The sequence below is a fragment of the Chaetodon trifascialis genome, chromosome 10, assembly GCF_039877785.1.
Source record: "Chaetodon trifascialis isolate fChaTrf1 chromosome 10, fChaTrf1.hap1, whole genome shotgun sequence".
Taxonomy (NCBI): domain Eukaryota; kingdom Metazoa; phylum Chordata; class Actinopteri; order Chaetodontiformes; family Chaetodontidae; genus Chaetodon; species Chaetodon trifascialis.
Genome location: NC_092065.1, coordinates 27,740,027 through 27,759,245, shown reverse-complemented (window position 1 = coordinate 27,759,245; position 19,219 = coordinate 27,740,027). Strand labels below are relative to the sequence as shown.

Genomic DNA, 19,219 nt, shown 5'->3' with positions numbered 1-19,219 from the left:
GGGTATCAGGTGGATGGGCGTTTTCAGCAGTGGCCCATTAAAGGTTTTACAGCGTGCTGTCTCATTGCCTTCACTTCTGGTTATTGGAGGGAATTTACATAGAAAAACATGATTAGATTTTTTATTTCTCCTAAAATTAAACAGTCTCAGATGAGCAAGGTGCTGGCGAGAGTGTGGAAACTCCCGCGCAGACCACGTCCATGTTTTCTGGGATTGCCCAGTTACAGCTTACTGACAGGATGTAGTAGACAAAATGAATATGGGTTTGGAGTTTGAACATGATTTTTGTACAGTTTATCTTGGTGATATCTCTTCTGTGATGACAGATATTTGGTTAAAATAATGTGAAACAGCTTTCACAGGACGGTGGCTCACTGAAGAACCCCCATGAAAAGAGGAGTGGGTTGTAAAAGAAGTATATGACATGGAGAAGATGACTTTTTCTTTGAGCCTGTGTACGGACAGATTTACCAAACACTGGAGGAAATCTTCATCCTCATCTTCAGCGGACATCTGTAGATGCAGTTTAGCAGGTTTGGCTGAGCGTCTTTAGTCATTCATCACCAAAGAACAAGATCAAGCCGCAGCAGCAGAAACACTGTTACTGCAGATAAAAGTAGATTTTCAGTCATGCAGCAGCTCTAACAGCTGGACAGTTTGAAGCGGCTTGAGTTAGCGTGAGGATGATATTTTAGGCCCTCTGCAGCCTCCGTCTCTGTGGAAGCTTTACGCTGAGCTCCACGTCGCCATTTCAGCCCCGAGCCAGAGGAGGCGTCAGGGCGGCAAAGCTCCACTAATCTGCTGCAGGACATCTGCTGGCTGCCCACAGATCAGTCAGCCGAGCGGGAGGACGGCCCGGTGTTAACCTGTCACCCACAGGGATTCATTCATCCAGGGGGGGCTGCTTGTCCTGTTAGCACCCACTCAGTGAATCCACACTGGGACCAGTAACAGATCCAGACTCTATTAATGTGGGAAGGAATAATGCATAAAAAACAGATAAGACATTAAAACATGATGCTATGCAGTGGTGGAAAGTCACTAATTACATTTACTGCAGTACAGTGAGTGAATGAGTGTACTTCACACTAATATTACTACATTTCAGAGGCAAAAACTGTCCATTTAACTCCATCATATTTAATTAACAGCTAGTTCATTTCATTTTTAGCTGCTTTTTGTGTTCCTCTTCCTGTTTGTTCTGCTGTATTTCTTTGATGTCAGATGTTTTCTTGTGTGATACAATTAATGAATTACAACAAAAGAGAGATTTGTCATCTCTGCGAGGTTTTGTCTCATGAAATAAATCTTAAAAACATCCAAAACAGAAAAAAAGTTCCTCGCTGAGACGCTGAGGGGAGTAACACAGAAGTCATAAAATTAGGGAAAAGGCAAAAACAGCTTGGATGGAGCCGATAAAAGTCATTAAAAGTCAATAAAAGCAGAGTCACAAAACAAAAGCAGAGCATTAAAATCACACCAGGAAATAATGAGAAAGCCGTTTCCTCGTGAAGGAGGATTCAAAGCTGGATGGAGGAGAGCTGCAGAGTTTTCCCGCAGCTCTCGCTTCAGCTCAGCCAACAATTTACGAGATCATCTCATATTTCTAACACAAAGCAGCGCAGGAAAAAATAGACCTCATTGATTTTGCTTTCCACGAAACAGCAGACGGTGAACTTGCTGGCTGCATCAATCCGCGGCCTAAGCCCCCGGAGGCCCGCGGGATCTTGAATGTGGGATTCCAGCCAAACACGACAAAGACCCGGCTTAGCTCACACAATAGCGGCCACAACCCGGCTCTATTTCAGACCGGCAGGCCAGGTGTGGGCCAGGCGGACGCCCCCCGCTGTGGGTCTGCATCCGAAAGCAGGTCACACCTAAATATATAAACACTGCTGCGAGTGGAGCGCGAGCCGTCAGCGCGAGCCGCCAGCACACCTCACAGGTGAGACGTTTGAGGTCCGTCTGCAGGGACGTGCAGGTATTACAAACCTTTTTCCTCCAGATGTTTGTGTCAGGATGAGGATTTCTGCTGCCGGGAGGGGGTCGGGGGAAGTTTGTTAACAGAGAGTCTGCTTTATTCTGTCTGCAAGGGGTGGACACAATAACATGAACACCTGTAAGTCTGCAGTCTATGCTTCGTGTTTTTTATTTGCATTGGCATCTAATTTGTGTTTTCTTGCGGTTTTATTCAATGAGGATCCTCAATTAATCAAACAAAAGTTACCTTTATAATATTTTGCCTCTGCAAGGTAATGCTTTATTTTACAAGTGTGTAATTTCCAAATAATTTCCCAGAAAGTTTCCATGAAACAATAGTAATTATAGGCAAAAATATGAATTTTACTGGAAAAAAGTCAAAAGTCTTTGTTGAACTGTTTGCTCACCTTTGGATGAATCTCTCATGTTTGCAGACCTGCTGTGCTCTGAGGTTACACCAGCAATTAATTGGAATTAGTTCATTGGAAGTGTGTCATTATTAGCACAATTTCCTGGAAAGTTCCCGGGAAACTATTAGGAAATGCAGATGTGTAATATGAAGTCTTGTATTTCAAACAGTGTGTTGATTCAGGTCAGTTTTTAAGGCAATAATCTGTTGGATTGTTGTGTTTCTGTTATTTTGTCCACCCTCTGCATGCAGATCTGTGCGAGACATTTTGATTAAAACTGATGAGCGGTCTGAAATTAGTTTTTCAGTCACATTTCTGTCGTTCGCCGTGAAAGTGGAGTTAACATTACATCAAAGGAGGATGTTAAAACTCCACTTTGTGCTTTTAAGCCTCTTTTAGCTCCTAGCTTTGTTTTGAACTGTTGACAGCTGGTTGCTAACATGTTAGCCACATCGGCACTTTTGGTTTCTGCTGCCCCCAAGTGGCCAAAAGATCAATGAAGCACCAGTTTTGTCCTTGAAATGCTCTTTATGAGCTGGAATCATGTCTCCTCTCTGCAGAGTGATGAACACTTATGAAGAATACGGTGAAGAGGAGCTCAATGACTTCATCATCCAGCTCAGTATTCAGGACTCCTGCCAAGATGCCTTTCTGAAATCTGCAGCAAGGTGAGGACGCCACACCCGAACCCTCCTCCCAGAAAACCTTTGACGATCTGCTGACTGCCCTGTGCTTCCTCTGTTAGCTTAGCAGCAGTGACGGACGAGAACCTGAGAGTCCTGGCTGCCATCGAGCAAGGTAGGCTGGACATGCCTCCATCATTCCAGAGCGCTGTGTTTGTGTTTGGTCTGTTGGCTCTCCGCTGAGAGTCACAAGGCCAGCAGCTGCAGGTGAGGACGGCCAGGCGTGATGAGGCTGGCACGCCGACAGAGAGAGGGAGATAAATAAACAGGGAGGCGGGAGAGGGATGTAGTACGAGAGGAGAAGGTGGAAGAGGAGGAACCGGTGGTGGATTTGCAGAAGTCTGATTGATTAAAAATCTGTCCTCTCGTTGTGACCTGACCAGGTGAGGTCTCGGTGCTCAGGGAGATGCTGAGGCACACCTGCGCCTTCAGGGAGTCGGACAGTCGCGGCTGGCTTCCCGTCCATCGAGCCGCATCCCAGCCGGTCCTGGAGGTTCTGGAGACTGTGCTGAGGTGTAAGTCCATTTGTTCCCTATAAGAGCATTTCATCAACCTCTCGCACTGTTTATTAATCTCTTTAAAAGCTAAGTGTCTCCATGAGGTCCTTACCTGAGGGAGGACTTGAGGCTATTTTGTCAGTCATGTCAAGTGTTCAAACAACATGTCCTGAATAATGCTGCTGTAAGGATTATTATGGGGGCGCAAAATATTAATAATAAAATACAGACTGATTAAAATGTCAAAAGGGCAACTAGACTTCAAATGATTAAACACAATTCATACTAAAATGCTCGGGCGACCTGGAAAGTCAGAAATCAAAAAGCTGATTCCTTAAAGCAGCATTTATTTGGCCACCAGGGGGCAGCAGAACACGTGAAAACCAGAAGAGAAAGAGGCTAAAAAGCTCGTCAGAGCAGCAGAATCCTGAAGATCTGTGGGTTCAGAACATCTGGATGCTTTTGCCCTTTAGTCCAAAAGTAAAAGTGCAGCTTGAACCATTATTTTCTGAGTATAATGAATGTCCAGCATCCTGTGTGGGGTGAACATTATGAGGTGACCTCATCACCTCATTTACAGCCCTGACAGTTCCTGTTTAGCTAAACCGCAGCTAGGCTAGTCAGATGCTAACAGACATCAAGTCACATCAGGTTGACTGCAGGGGAGGCGACACGACCGCGGCATCGTCAAAATAATGGCTGCCAGAAATAATATTCATCCACAGGAACTTCACTGAGGACCAATTCTGCCTTCCAGCTGATGACAGCTGATGCCATCAGTCCTGAAATAAACTGTGATGTCGCTCCCCGCTCAGTCAGGCTGCAGGTCAGCCAGCAGCGAGGTTTACGCCTCCCATGTGAAGTCCAGGAATGCGCACGCCGACCTGTGTTGTGTTTGTTTTAGTGGCAGCTCAGGGTCTCAGCCTGGAGGAGAGGACGGCCGTGGGAGGGGAGACGCCGCTCACTCTGGCGGTCAAAGCCGGATTGGTGCAGAATGTGAAGATCCTGCTGGAGCATGGCGCCTTGCCTCACAGCACCAACAGCAAAAACGAGTCGCCGCTGCTGCTTGGTAACAGTGCGGGGCGTGGAGTGTGTGATTAACAAGACTAACACGGAGAATCTCACCAATAAACAGAAGCCGTAACTGAATAAAAGGCACTCCACTGTTAATCACAAGCATCTTATGCACATATGACTCATGGGGGGGGGGCAGTTATTGTATCAGCTGTGGCCTCCCCGGGCCACCCTTTGGTGGCGCATGCACATGGTCCCATGAGGCAGTGATGGCCATGGCACACTTCACTGATTGGATGATGAATCTTTGTTATTTGAAGATCTGGTGAGACAAGTTTACAGTTTACAGGAGTAAAGCTCATGATATTACCTAAAAATGTGCCGTATAAAAAGGCTGAAAAGCTCCACAGAGCTGGTGGCAAACATCGTCACGAGATGCATTGTTTGCATTAAAGAAGTGCAGCTTTGAAGAACTTCATCGCTGATTAAGACCCTCTTCTCCTGCCTCGCAGCGGTGAGGTCCGGCTCCTACGAGATGACGTACACGCTGGTGGCTCAGGGCGCCTGGGTGGAGCAGGTCTGCCGCAAGAAGTGGACGGCCATGCACGAGGCGGCCAAGGTTGGCGCCGTGGACATCCTGATGCTGCTTCTGAGGAACGGCGGCCGGGTAAACCACAGGGATGCGATCGGAGTGACGCCGCTCGCTGTGGCCGCAGAGCACGGGCACTTCCAGATCATGGAGATTCTGCTGAACTGTGGTCAGTTTGAGGATAAAAACCTGCAGGTTTAACTGTGCGATGGTGAGGTTTCAGGAGCAAAGGTAAAATTCAGCACATTAGCATGCATTCAAATGTTTGTTGCCTCTCTTCCCTGCTCAGGTAGCAGGGTGAACTCTCAGGCCTGTAATGGGGAAAGTGTCCTGCTGGATGCGGCCGGATCAGGAAACACCGCCTGCATTCAGCTGCTGCTGGACAACGGAGCCAACGCCAACCTGCCCAGCCTCACCGGACACCTGCCCCTCCACAAGGCAGCGTACGCCGGACACCTTGAGTAAGCCCCTCCTTCTCTATGCTGCTGATCGTGGGCTGCAGTGAACACCGCAGGAGTCATAAAGCCAGGTCATAAAGCCAGCGGGGCTTTATGGCCCGGTCACACCAGAAGGTCAAATTCATCTACTTGTATTGTTAATCAGTTGGTGCTAAAGGCGTCCTGATGTAGTGATGGCCCTCAGGGCTAACGGCTAACACACTAGCAAGCCAGAAATATGCCTTATCCTGTATTTTCTTTCTCTCAGTGCTCTGAAGATACTGATACCTCTGACCACCAAGAAGGCCATCAAAGAGGCGGGTCTGAGTCCGGTCCACTCTGCAGCAGAGGGAGGCCACCGGTGCTGCCTGGAGCTCCTGCTGGCCCACAGCTTTGACGTCAACTACCGCATGAACACCCGAAACTCAGAAAACTACCGAGACATGCGGAAAAGCGCCTTGTACTTTGCGGTCTCCAACGGGGATGTGGACTGCACCAAAATCCTGCTAGCGGCCGGCGCGAAGACGGACCTGGACCCGCTGTGCTGCCTCCTGGTGGCGGTCAGGTCGGGGCGCTACGAGATCGTGAAGCTGCTGCTGGCGGCCAAAGCGGACGTGAACTGTTACTTCACGGTGGTGAGCGACACGGTGTTTCCCACGGCGCTGCAGTACTGCCTGAAGGACGAGGTGATGATGAGGCTGCTGCTGAACAACGGCTACAAAGTGGAGAGGTGCTTCCACTGTCAGCATGACAACAGGCCCGATGCTGCGGAGGCGGGGGAGGGGAAAATTCCAGTGAGTGACAGCTGTTACCTGTTTCCCTTTATGGTTTTCATAAACGCAGTTGATTCTCTTACCAATGCACATGAAGTGAAATGAGTTCTTAATACTCCTGACCACCAGAGGGCAGCATTGACCAGTGTTCCTTCCTGTAAGATAAACTTGCTTAGAGAGCAGGATTCGGTCGAGGTGGACCCCCATGATGCTGGATGTACATGTTAGCTTTGCTGCAGGAGTTCATAAATAATTAGATGTAATTGTGTTATTTAGCGACGGTGGACATGTTTACACGAGAGCTTTACTTCCACACGCACAGTTTGGGCTGCAGGCGATTGGCTCAGTTCACAGACAGATGGTGAAATTCACATCATTCGGATGCTCACTGCTCTGCAGAGCTTTACCACCTGGATTATTCAGACACACCTGCAGTTACCACCAGTAACCACAGGTGTCTCCAAATCGCCCAGGACTGAAATCTGAGGAATTATGTAACTGTAATGTTCGATTCCAGCTTTTGTCGTTGCATTTTGTCAACCTTTTACTGGTTTTAAACTGGATGCACTGTGATCAAAGATATTTCCAGGTCATTTAAACTTTTCAGCGGAGAAAACAAACAAATGTAAAAGATCTGGGGTTAAATCCATTGATCCATCAGTGTGAGGGATAGGATGATAAGCTGCATTACAGTATCTATAACTTCGAGCTAAATCTTAGCGTGATGTTTGCATTTTACTTTTTAACATACGTTTAAAAGAAACATGAATGACCTTCTGGATGTCCGTCCTCTCTCCAGTTCTGTGAGTTCATGAACCTCTGCTGCGTCATGCATCTGTCCGGGAGTGTGGTCCGGATCCTGCTGGACTACGTCAGCCACGTTCACATCTGCTCCAAACTCAGACTCATCCTGGAGAAGCAGACCGAGTGGCCTGAAATCTGTGACATCCTCAGTGAGTTTCACGATTTAACGATGGTTATCAGGCAGGTGCAGCGCCTCACCTGAGATAAAGACGCCTCCTCTAATAATGCAGAAATGATCAAACCATAATGAAAGAAAACAAACCATCAGCAAAAGATGAGCTGAGTCCACGACGTGTCTGTGGGAGGTCAGAGTGGTTGGACAGATAAACACTGAGCTGGAACTCACTGTAAAGCTCCCTGAAACTGAGGCGACCAGAAATCCTTTCACACTGTCATGTGATGCTTTGTTGTTAATGAAATATTAATTACAGCAGTGTTAAAGTTGATATCAGTGCTCCTCTGGTTTTGGTGACCCCTCGCTCTCTTATGAAACATCAAAATCTAGCTTTGCTGCAGCTTTGTGGCTGTAATGAACACTGCAGCCTGAAGGGGGCACTAGCAGCACTGTGGGCCTGATAGCGGCGTCTCCTTCCTTGTTATAGTCTGTATTATTGACTTTAATCCTCTCAGTTTTATCACAGTATGAATTAATAAAGTAAAATTACGTTCTGGACCTTGTTCTCCAGGCAGTCCTCGCTCCCTCGGACACCTCTGCAGGCTGGAGATCAGGAGACGTTTGACCCTGAAGAAGCTCAACAAACCTGAAATCATGAACTCACGCATTTTCCCTCCCAGACTCAAGAGCTTCATCCTGTACCAGGAGCTCGACCTCTACAGCCAGGACCCTGAACGCATCATGTGAAGATAGGAGCAAAAATCCTGCTTGTTGTCCGGCTGTAACTTTTTTTTTTTTTAAAGAAAATTACTGTATGATTAATCTGTATTGATGTTTTTTATATATAAAATACTTTTTTCTATCATAGATTGTGAGTTTTCTGTTTCTGAATAAATGTGTGATGAAATGAATAACAAAAATAATATTTTTTACACACTTCAGACCATTAACTGTCAAATGTACTTTACACTGACAGCTGGTGTTCATGAGATGTTTCACGAATTGAATGAAATGAAGTTTACAGCGAGTCATCCTGGTCCCCAGAGGATGAAAGGTTTTTCAGACCCCTTATTTTACTTCAAGGGCCACCATCAAGACGAAATGAGTGATGTTTTATGTTTATTTTAATTCCACGTACAGACCCAAAGCACCAACACTGATCCAGGGAAGCATTGTGTGTCACAGCCTTCGATCGTCTTAACCATAGAGCTCCATTATTGTACAAATACTATAAAAAAAAACACCTCAATGAGCTGGAAATCTGCAGCAGACGGAGAAACGGTTAAGAAGCCGTCAGTCTTTTTTTACTCTTCATTCAATTCGTTGTCCTGCTCAGGACGTCCTCTGTATTTAAAACGCTGTCTGATGAATCATAAAGACACAATAAATATTCACACAACATTGTGGCTCATTACTGTTTGTCATTAACGGTGGAAAATGTGCAGAGTGACATTACGCTCCATTAGGCGCCGTGCAACGGCCTGCATGTCAAATACAGTGCAACAGGTGACACCTATAAATAGCATGGTGGAGCATGTGTGTGTGTGTGTGAGATGGTGGGGGGGCCGGGGGGCAGTTCAGCCATGACACAAACACTGTGCTGCTGCTGCTTCGTCCTCTGACTCTGACGCATGTCTCAGGTGAGAATTACGACGTTTAGGTTTTGTTCTGTTTCAGGTGTGTTTTCAGAGTTCTACGCAGAACGAGGTGACGTTGAGACGGACCACCAGCGCTCTGTCAGACCAACAGGAAGGAGGTCAGAGGTCAAAGCGGTCTGAAAATAAAACATAGAAACAAGTAAAAGCTCGAGAAGAGAAAGCAGGTGATTTAAATGTACGTTTAATCTGATCTCAGATCTGTCGAATGTGTCTCTGCAATCAAAGAGCACTAGCAACATTTTGGACCCAGATCAGTTCATTTCAGCTGGAGATTCACAGATTTAAGCGAGACGGTTCTTAGTTTGAGGCTTCTTTAGCAGGGATTAATGTTGTTGCTTGTGCTGTTAGAACTGGAGGAACTGAAGTCCTGTTGGGTTGCGACTTTGTGGACCTGTTTGGCGTCACGTAGATGGATGCAGCTGATGAAACGGATGAAGACGAACTTCTGGACTACGACGTCCAGATGAGCATTGAGGAGTCGTGTCAGAGAGAACATCTGACAGGCTCAGAGAGGTACAGCGACGTGAAGCAACTCCACCATCCAAAGTCTGACCTGGTGCATTATTTCTGAAATTTACCTTCATCTTCCTGTCTGTGTGTTTAGGAGTGAAGCTGTGAAGCTTGTGGAGGCCATCGAACAAGGTAAAAAGTCAAATCCTGGTGCAGAGAACGGTCCAAAGTGGCCACATGAACAGAATTTGTCAATAACGTCCTCCCGATGGCACGGCCACACACGTTTTATGGCTTCCTCCCTGAAACTCTCCCTGCAGGTGACACGCTGGCTCTGCAGGAGCTCTCTGATTTCCCAGCAGCCTTCAGTCAGGCGGATGAGTGCGGCTGGTATCCTCTTCACAGGGCGGCGGTCCAACCTCTGGTCCCGGTCCTGGAGACGGTGCTGTACGGTGGGTAAGAGGTCCGAGCTTTTCTTTAGAGCTTGTTGTGTCAGCATGTGCATCACCCGCCTCAGTGTTCAGCTGCTACGTCAGGCTTTAAAGCTGGTGTTGATGGAGCAGTGATGACTGGCGACTGTCCCACTCGAGCTGAATCCAGTGAAATAAGGCAGAACTTCTGTTGTGCTCTTCAGCATCTTTCAGTCTGACTCTGGAGGAGAAGACTTCAGGTGGTGAGACCTTCCTGACTTTAGCTGTGAAAGCTGGTTTGGTGGAAAACGTGAAGATGCTGCTGGACCACGGAGCGTCTCCTCACACCACCAACAGCAAGAATGAATCCCCTCTGCTCTTAGGTCAGATCGCTGCCTCTCCAACACTGTTTGGTATTTTCTCTCCTTCACAGCGGGAGAGAAAGGTTTTGTCCATCGTCACCATCAGCTCCTCTCGTGTCCTCCCTGCAGCAGTCAGAGCCGGGTCGTATCCGATGGTCTCTTGTCTAATATCTGGAGGAGCTCGGGTGGAGCAGGTGTGTCTGAAGAAGTGGACGGCCATGCACGAGGCCTCCAGGGCCGGCTGCGTTCGTGTCCTGGAGCTCCTGTTGCAGAACGGAGGTCGGGTTTCAGAGACAGACCAGCATGGAGTGACTCCTCTGGGCATCGCTGCTGAGTACAGCCACCCTGAAGTCCTGGAGCTCCTCATCGAACACGGTAAATAAATCTTACGACAGTGCTTCAAAGAGAAGCCACAGAGAATCACCACCAACTCTGCGACTTCTGGCCAATTACTCTAGATCCAAAAGTCTGACATTTACCTGATTGTCTTCTATATTTTACCTCATTGTGCGTCAGCTTTTGCATGGATCAAAACAAAACACTCACACTCATAAATTGACCGCCAGTTATTTTTCTGCTTTTACATCCAGGTGCTGATGTGAACGCTCAGGCGCCAAATGGCGACAGCGTCCTGTACGACGCCGCAGGTTCGGGGAATCCAGACTGTATCGACATCCTGCTGCAGCACGGAGCGAATCCCAACATTCGCAACCTGAGCTCCCAGCTGCCCATCCACCACGCCGCGTACGAAGGACACTACCTGTGAGTATCAATGTGACACACCTGTTCAGGAGCTGTCAGGGAGGAGTTTGCAGGACTGGTCCTGTTCGACTGAAAACACAGACGGTAGCAAACTGGGGTTGTTTTTGAGAACTTTTAGGTCCTAAGGGTTGTTAGCAATGCTGCATTTCTCACAATCGATATGGGTGAACCAATTTTTCACGCCACCTACATTCTGTGAAGACCCACCCCCCTCTGCTTCTGATTGGCTAGTGTTCATTGCTTGGTAAAGGTTAATAAAACAAAATAATGTTGCAGAACCAGAGAAATCATTTTGTGCTGCCGTGAGGGTTATTTTCTGATGCTTCAGTCCTTACAGAATGATCTACACCTCTTCTCCATCAGAGCTCTGAGGATTTTGATCCCCATCACCACGAGAAGGGCCCTGCGGCTGTCGGGCCACAGCCCCGTCCACTCCGCCGCTGACGGGGGCCACGTCCACTGCCTGGAGCTGCTGCTGCAGAAGGGTTTCGGTGTCAACTCGCTGTTAGCTCCTCACATCTCGGAAAACTATGGAGACATGAGGAGGAGCCCGCTGTATTTTGCTGTGTCCAACGGGGACGCAACCTGTACTGAGATTCTGCTGAAGTCGGGAGCTGAACCCGACCTGGACCCGCTGTGCTGCCTCCTGGTGGCGGTCAGGTCGGGGCGCTACGAGATCGTGAAGCTGCTGCTGGCGGCCAAAGCAGATGTGAACTGTTACTTCACGGTGGTGAACGACACAGTGTTTCCCACGGCGCTGCAGTACTGCCTGAAGGACGAGGTGATGATGAGGCTGCTGCTGAACAACGGCTACGACGCTGAGAAGTGTTTCTGGTGTCACCACGGTGACGACTGGGAGGACCTGAGTGAGTCCGGTTACTCACAACATGAGGAGAAAGTTGCTGTGAGTTCTCTTTTCTCTACTTCTCTGCAGTCCTGTCAAAGCAGTAGCACTACCTGTTTGTGCCAATTCAATCTTGTTTGTCCAGTTCTGTGATTTCGTCAGCGTCTCCTGGCTGGAGAACCTGGTGGGCCGAATCGTGTTGATCCTCCTCGACTACGTCGGTCAGGTTTCCATCTGCGGCAGACTGAGGAAAACCCTGGAGAAACACAAGGAGTGGCCTCACATCCACAGGACCACATGTGAGTTAACTGTGTGGTTTTCAGAACCAGCAGACAAGGACAGGACGTGTGTGGTTAAAGAATCCTCTGTTTTCTGTGATCCAGGTAACCCTTGCTCTCTGACTCACCTGAGCAGAGTGGTGATCAGGAAGCACCTGAGCTGCAGTGCTCTGATGTGCATGCAGCTGCCCAACAGACTGAAAGACTACCTGCTCTTCAAAGAGAACGACCTGTACGCTCAAATCATCTGCAGGGAGGACTGAGCGAAGGTGTCTACCTTACCTACTGAGTCTTAAACGTCAGCAACAACTTGTTTTTTACCTTTTGTGATTCATATAACTGGGCCTGCATTTATCAAACATCCAAGAATTAGACTTAAGAGTGCTCTGAAGAGCCAAATCCAGTGATTACGATTGATGACGTGTTCTCTGAGCAGCAACAGTCAAACAGAGACGAGCATGTCCTCAGTCCACACTGGACAACTAACAACATGAAGCACTTAAACCAGACCGCACACTAAACACAGCAGATTTATGACTGTGACTTGGACTAAAAAGCTGTGCTGTTTGCAGCCCTGATGAATGAAACCAAACAACAAACCTTCTGAATGATTCATATTACTTCAGGTAACATTTGTAATATTTTGTAAAGTGACTGCAGAACATGAGGCGGAAAATAAGCATCTGCAGACACATGTAGAGCTCCCTCAGATTTAAGATTTTTATTCTTCAGTTTGCGAGCACTTTGATGAATGCAGGCCCAGATCTGAACTTTTTTTTGTTTGTTTCAAAGGGGCATTAACTGAGGTTACTAAGTGTCACAGATGTTGCACAAAATGGCCTTAAAATATCTGCAGTTTTTAGTCATCAGTCATTCATCGCTGTGTCAGCTGACTCAGATTTCTGGGACTCAAGTGTTGGAATAAAAAGCCTTTTAGATGCAAATATAACAGACCAGGTGATGTTCAGACTGTTGCACAAACAGAAGCAGGTAGAGCTCTTAAATACTCTAAACTCTCAAATAAAAGCTGCCATCTAAATATGTCCTGTGTCATTCTTGATCCTTTTTTAACAGAGGACTCCACTGATTTAGTGTTGCACTTCCATAAAACTGCACTGATGATGGAGAGTAAAAAAATGATGAAATCAAATCAATCAGAAGCAGAGACGTCGTATTTTATATTCCATACATTCTTCTTCACGTCCCTCTGTTATATCTAAAATATACATAATCTGTCAAATACTCAAATTATAATGCAAGAAGAATAACTAATGGGTTGAACACACATCCTCCTTAAACATGGAATTTGTTTGAGGATGATGTTTAAAAATAAGAGAGAAGTGGTGATTATGGCAAAACTCTGTCATGCTGATGAAATTAATGCTTTGAAAATGTAAATTATATAGAATTAATCAAAACAAACCGTCACAAAGTGACTGCATTTGTATCAACAGCAAACTGAAACAAGAGCAGAGCAGATAAACAGGAGCTGTCTCAGTAAAATATGATGAAGTATATTTATTACATCGTTGAAATTAGAAATAAAGGCCTGTCTCAAATAAAGGTTCTCCTGCAGTGAAGGAAGAAAAGTACCACTGCTGATGCATTTGTACAAACATTTGTACTGTATATTATAAATGTTTTTTGGTTATTATGATGCACTGCCTGTGAATCATGAATGTCTGTACACAATTTTGGGCCAATCAGTGAGCTAGATGTGAAATGACCTCACTGTTAAAGTGAAAATTTGACCTTGTCGTACTGTTCAATGAACCGTCTGGGATCACTTAAGTCATTAAAATTCTTACTCTGGGTACCACGAATGTCAAATTTTATGGCAATCCAGCCAGTAAGATTTCAGGCTGGTGGATTTACGTGATGTGCCCGTCTAGTGGCCATTAGAGGAACTGCAGCTGTATGAACTTCAGCTCTGACTGTAACTCTCAGCTGCAGCAGTTTCCCATTGACAGTGAACACAGCGAGAAGGTGTGAGCTGCTTCCTCTGGCTGACGGACAGCGAAAACAGATCGACTCTAAATTTAACCTCCTGACCTGCAGACACAACAACTCCACATTCTGGCAGGTCACTCGAGAACCTGATAATAAAGAGAGGTCACATTGTTTTGAACGACCTCCAAACTGTTGACACCGGCTGAACTGAGATCTGAGGGGTCAGTTCAGGGGCAGCTGCAACCAGCAGGTGTGCTAAAACAAAGCAAAGCACAACATATAGATAAAGACAAAACAATAAAAGAAGGATAAACCTGTGACAGGTGACATGAGACCCCATCAAGCAGCTGTGCTGGACCCCTGCTCTGTGGACAGCTGACTGTGATGACTATCTGTGGTTCTTCACACATCTGGGACATTTCTTCTGCTGTTATCTAGAAATTATGAAGTCGCCAAGTGTCAAGCGTCTCAAAGGAAAAAAAAAACTTAGAATAAAAAAAGTAGATTTTGCAGAAATGAACAGAAACCAACAGCTGCCTGGAAGGAAGGAAATTTAAGTAAAAACTGAGGGATATTTGAAAAGATATTCAGCACGAGAGACTATCCAGTGTTGTGTTTATCGGGTTAAACATGCAGAAACCAGCAGTTTGAACCTCTGTTTTGTAACTGAAACTGTTTCCATTCTCTGTGTGGCTGATGCTAATCAGCAATAATCCAGGTCAAAGGTCAAATTTGCAGCAGATTTAGGATCAGAGTGCCGTTATGTCACTCACCGTCCCTTTACTTCAGACGTGTAACACGATACCAGTGCCAGGCAGCTTCAGGGGCGGATGCGTGTTGTTGTGGTTGCCTCGGCCACCAAACAACAAACCTTAAGAGCGAGAGTCGGTCGTGCCCGTTCATGTGACAAGCACAGGGGTGGACACAATAATGACAACACTGATGCCAACATGGCAGGATTCAATGCAGCCCAGCGGTAAACAAACGGTCGCTCTGTGAAGATGTTAATGTTTGGTTAGTGTTCTGTGATTCAGCTCTACAGTGACCCCTAGAGGCTGCAGTTTTCCTGTTGCGCTACACTGTATTATACAACAACTGCAAAATAAACAGACAGACCTGTTTCCACTGGCCTCCTCCTCTGATCATTAAAGGAAAAGTCTGGTTATGCACAACTTGGGTCTAATTTTCGTAGGTTTCCCCGTCCTTTCGTCTTGTGCTTCAGTTTTTGTCTGAGCTGCACCAACACCAATTTTTCACTTTTATCACTGTAGTTAATCTTTCTTGATTGATACAACAATAAGTTTTGGACTCGATATGATGGGGGAGATGAAAACCAGTCAGTGTTTAGAGTCCACCGCAGTCCTCGTCAGTGCCAGCCGGAGCTGTACTGTGCACAGTCCACCATCCTCAGGGGGAACGTGTTTCCTTGACAGCATGGCGTGTTTCTGCGTTCTGACAGGTTGTGTAACACCGCAGAGCTTCATCTCCGATGTTCCCCGCGACGCTTTGTTCCCTTCGTTTCGTCCGAGGCACGGGCTGCTGAAGAGTTTTCAACACAGGCCACTCAGCGGGCTCACATTCCTGCCGTAAGCTTCTCTCATTGACCCCCCACCCAACACCCTAAAAAAAGACAGGACCATCAGCGGCGTGGCGACCCTCCCCTTTCTCCCCGCCAGGCTCCTCTGGCAGTCGGGATCAGCAGATGAATGAGGACTCTCGCCACAAGTGGTCCACAGCATCCCTGACCTGACCAATCTGATGGAGGATAAGTCCATGAGCAAGAGGGGACTCAAGCAGGAAAGTGAGAACAACTTAAGAACGATTTAATCAAGTACGCAAGGATCTAAAGGTGTGAGAAGAAGAGTTTAAGTTAGAGATTTAAGTGTTCATAGAGTCCAAAAGCAGGTGCAGAACCATGAGCACCTCTGGGTACCGCAAGGAGCTGAAGAAGTACGAGGAGGTGGACGAAGACGAGCTGCTGGCCGCTCTGTCCTCCGAGGAGCTCCAGGAGCTGGAGAGGGAGCTGGCCGACCTGGACGACAACGTCCCCATCGGCATGAGACAGAAAGACCAGACCACCAAAACCCCGACGGGAACCTTCGACAGGGACGCTCTGCTGAAATACTGGGAGGAAGAGAACAAGAAGCTGCTGGGGGACAAGAGGACGGAGGACAAGAGGATGGAGTCCGATGCTGGACAGGTGAGAGGGGACATCCATAACATAACTGCATACAGCAGACAGTGCAACATTCATTTGAGAGCACTAAATGTTTTCCGTCAAGGACGTCTGAGATTTTAGAAAATACCAAAGTCACTTGATATTTTCACAACTTTCATCTGTGTTTATCGTCTTCTGGGTCTGACTTTCCAATAATAAACCTTATCTGCAGCTGACTTTCAGCTCACAGATGCTGCGTCACCACACGTTCATCAGTGACTGACAGAAAAAAATGACAAAAACAAAATCAATAAATGCAGCTTTAAAGCTGCAAAGAGCAACAAATCAAAGTCACAGATATGTTAACCTTAATCTCCAGATCACAAAGCTTGTTTCCTTCTGATGATGGTTTAATTTATCTCATTATCTCTGAGTTTATTTTCATGGTTTCTCCTGTTCGGCCTGTGAAAACAGTCGTTTGTCTCCTTTGGAGGAGAAACAACCCAGATGATGTCACTGTGATGTCATCAGGGTTATCTCAGCTTGGCTTAGGAGACTACAGGTATATAACAGGGGGCCTGCATTACAAACTGGGCATTTGAAAGATGGAGGATTCGGTGTCTTTTCTTTGGAGCTTGACCCACCCGACGGACTAACAATCAGAACATCTCGGCCTCTGCTGCTGTGACTCATTTTGAAATTTGAACTATTTTTATTTGTCTCTCACAAATCTTCCAACTTCATGGTCCAATCCTAAACCACTGACATTTCTATGAGGCCTTCTGGTTTCAGATCTAGAATTTGTTCAAAAATAAATCCACTGCTATAATATATATATATATATATATATATATATATATATATATATATATTTAATGATGTGTCACATGTATCCAGCTTACATAGACGTGTTGCCAGACAACAGTCTAAAAATAAAGCCTATCTGAGAAATGTCAGCTTTAATGACTGTCTGCTCGTGTTGGAGAGGATTCTTAATTAAAAGTCAGAGGCTGGAGAATGTCAGAGTTCGACCTAATTTTCCATCCTGTTATCATGTAGGAGGGACGCCCAGATAAGAGCAGAGTGACAGTGACCACCAGCGACGCCGGCAAGACACTGGACAGCGACAAGAAGAAGATTTCACAAAAGGGGAAGAAGACGCAGAGTCTCTTTAGTAAGAATGATGTGAAGGTAGACGAGGTGGAAAAGAAAGATGAGTGTAAAAAGGAGGCTCCAATCAGGAATAAATGTCCTCAGAAGAACGGTGTGTCAAAGGGCCCGAGGAGAACTGAAACCGCAGACCAAAACCTGAAAGCAGCCTCCGATAGACTGAGCGGGAACCCGACAGTCATCGACAAAACTCTGGAGCAGATCCTGTGCAACGATCCCGCCATGAGCGAAGTCAATCTCAACAACATCGAGGACATCTTGCAGGACACCTTGCTTCGCTTCGCAGAGGCCCTGTGCACAAACACTCACGTCCACATTTTCAGCCTGGCCAACACCCACGCTGACGACCGGGTGGCCTTCGCCATCTCCAAGATGCTCCGTGAGAACCAGTTCATCAGAAACCTTAACATCGAGTCCAACTTCATCTCCGGTCAGGGCATCCTGGCTTTGCTAGCAGCTCTGCAGCACAACAGGACTCTGGTGGAGCTTCGTTTCCACAACCAGAGGCACATCTGTGGGGGGAAGGTGGAGATGGAGATGGTCCAGCTGCTGAGAGAAAACACCACTCTGCTCAAGCTTGGGTATCAGTTTGACCTCCCAGGCCCGAGGATGACGGCGACCAGCATCCTGACGCGCAACCAGGACCAACAACGGCAGCGGAGGCTCCAACAGAGGACGGAGCAGAGTCCTCCAGAGTTGTCAGGTTCTGGTTTGTCTGCAGAAAACAGACAACCAAAGAAGCCGTCGCAATCAACTAAAGCTGTTGAAAACCAGAAGAGGAATCCCCCTCCTCCGTTTGTAGACCCACCGACCAGGAAGATCGGCGAAATGGTCAAACAGCATGAAGGCCCGAACAGCACAAAGAGTCAGTCAAACCAACGGAAACCCAAGTCAAAGAAGCTCAAGAACGGCGCCAATGAAAAGGAGAGCGCAGATATTCTCAAAGACCTGAAGAACGCCTTGAAGCCGTCACTGCAGAAGAGACGAGACGAACTGTCACGCCCGCCTCTGCCGCAGAGGTCGAGCCGCGACGACCTGATGGCGGCGATCCGCGGGAGCAGCATCGGGTCTTTAAGAAGGGTAAGACCCCTGCGAGCCCGTCGCTGACTGATGAGTGTTTCAGGTTTGAAGGAATTTGGCTCCGCTTGAGCGAAAGCATGGCAGACATAATTTAGCCTCCGAAAGCCATTAGACCCCCTCAGCGTGAACGCCTGCTGTCATCAGACGACAACCTCTGTCACTGTGTGAATTCCTCCGCTCTCCGTCAGGTTATAAATAGTTTGACTTCTTCACTGCTTGATAAGACTGACGGCTCAGAGAGCTGCTGGTAAGACAGCAGACGAGCTGGAAAAAACGGAGTTCTTCACATTTCCACCAAGTTCAGAGAGCTTTAAGCACCACATAGCTGCTCCAGAGGGCAAATATTCAGTATCATGATACAAAATTAGTTTCAAGATTTTGGGTTGAATTACTGCATTAAAGAAGTAGGAATCCACAAATCAGAACGGTATAAGATTCAAGAAAACAAATGCATCATGAGGTCAGGTTGATCAAAACCAACCAGATCAAGTGTCAGTGGAGACTTATGATCACAGAAAGTGAAGATTCCACATAGAAAAGTCCATTTTAGTGTTTCTTTGATGGACGAACAGGCTCAGTAAATCCCTCTAACTGTGTTTTGAGACGTCTGAATTACTTTTGTCCATCCAAATCTGCCGTATCTTAACGTGTGTGATGTTTGTCGTTTCAGGTGGATCTGTCACCGGCCTGAACCCTCCGACTGATCTCACCTCGACTCTTCTCACTTTGCATTGAAATACTTAATTTTCACGTCACGCCGTCACTGTTTTCTTATTAACTGCTCAGACAGCGAAG

At 46.9% G+C, this 19,219-nt stretch overlaps 3 protein-coding genes across 3 annotated transcripts; all 3 read left to right on the top strand.

The window, feature by feature from the left end:
- The first annotated feature begins 2,954 nt into the window (after positions 1–2,954).
- LOC139337818 (ankyrin repeat and SOCS box protein 15-like) lies at positions 2,955–8,049 on the top strand. Its single transcript, XM_070972592.1, has 9 exons — positions 2,955–3,058; positions 3,136–3,188; positions 3,457–3,588; positions 4,475–4,639; positions 5,097–5,342; positions 5,463–5,634; positions 5,879–6,404; positions 7,183–7,336; positions 7,874–8,049. Exons 1-9 carry the CDS (start codon positions 2,955–2,957, stop codon positions 8,047–8,049), a joined length of 1,728 nt encoding a protein of 575 aa, XP_070828693.1.
- A 1,320-nt stretch (positions 8,050–9,369) lies between these two features.
- On the top strand, positions 9,370–12,329 carry LOC139337644 (ankyrin repeat and SOCS box protein 15-like). Its single transcript, XM_070972332.1, has 9 exons — positions 9,370–9,488; positions 9,565–9,602; positions 9,731–9,862; positions 10,045–10,203; positions 10,312–10,557; positions 10,773–10,944; positions 11,308–11,848; positions 11,934–12,087; positions 12,172–12,329. The coding sequence occupies exons 1-9, from the start codon at positions 9,370–9,372 to the stop codon at positions 12,327–12,329; spliced, it is 1,719 nt and encodes a 572-aa protein (XP_070828433.1).
- Positions 12,330–15,851: 3,522 nt separating this feature from the next.
- Positions 15,852–19,219, top strand: lmod2a (leiomodin 2 (cardiac) a). The gene is made up of 3 exons (XM_070972333.1): positions 15,852–16,216; positions 17,234–18,424; positions 19,095–19,219. The coding sequence occupies exons 1-3, from the start codon at positions 15,932–15,934 to the stop codon at positions 19,113–19,115; spliced, it is 1,497 nt and encodes a 498-aa protein (XP_070828434.1). The 5' UTR covers positions 15,852–15,931; the 3' UTR covers positions 19,116–19,219.

Excerpts from the sequence above, each read along its gene's own strand:
- lmod2a (XM_070972333.1), top strand. The coding sequence starts at position 15,932 with ATGAGCACCTCTGGGTACCGCAAGGAGCTGAAGAAGTACGAGGAGGTG. Across the intron at positions 16,217-17,233 it reads TGGAGTCCGATGCTGGACAG|GAGGGACGCCCAGATAAGAG; the intron begins GTGAGAGGGGAC and ends GTTATCATGTAG. Across the intron at positions 18,425-19,094 it reads GCATCGGGTCTTTAAGAAGG|GTGGATCTGTCACCGGCCTG; the intron begins GTAAGACCCCTG and ends TTGTCGTTTCAG.
- LOC139337644 (XM_070972332.1), top strand. The coding sequence starts at position 9,370 with ATGGATGCAGCTGATGAAACGGATGAAGACGAACTTCTGGACTACGAC. Across the intron at positions 9,863-10,044 it reads CCTGGAGACGGTGCTGTACG|CATCTTTCAGTCTGACTCTG; the intron begins GTGGGTAAGAGG and ends TGTGCTCTTCAG. Across the intron at positions 12,088-12,171 it reads TCACATCCACAGGACCACAT|GTAACCCTTGCTCTCTGACT; the intron begins GTGAGTTAACTG and ends TCTGTGATCCAG.
- LOC139337818 (XM_070972592.1), top strand. The coding sequence starts at position 2,955 with ATGAACACTTATGAAGAATACGGTGAAGAGGAGCTCAATGACTTCATC. Across the intron at positions 3,059-3,135 it reads TTTCTGAAATCTGCAGCAAG|CTTAGCAGCAGTGACGGACG; the intron begins GTGAGGACGCCA and ends TTCCTCTGTTAG. Across the intron at positions 5,343-5,462 it reads GGAGATTCTGCTGAACTGTG|GTAGCAGGGTGAACTCTCAG; the intron begins GTCAGTTTGAGG and ends TTCCCTGCTCAG.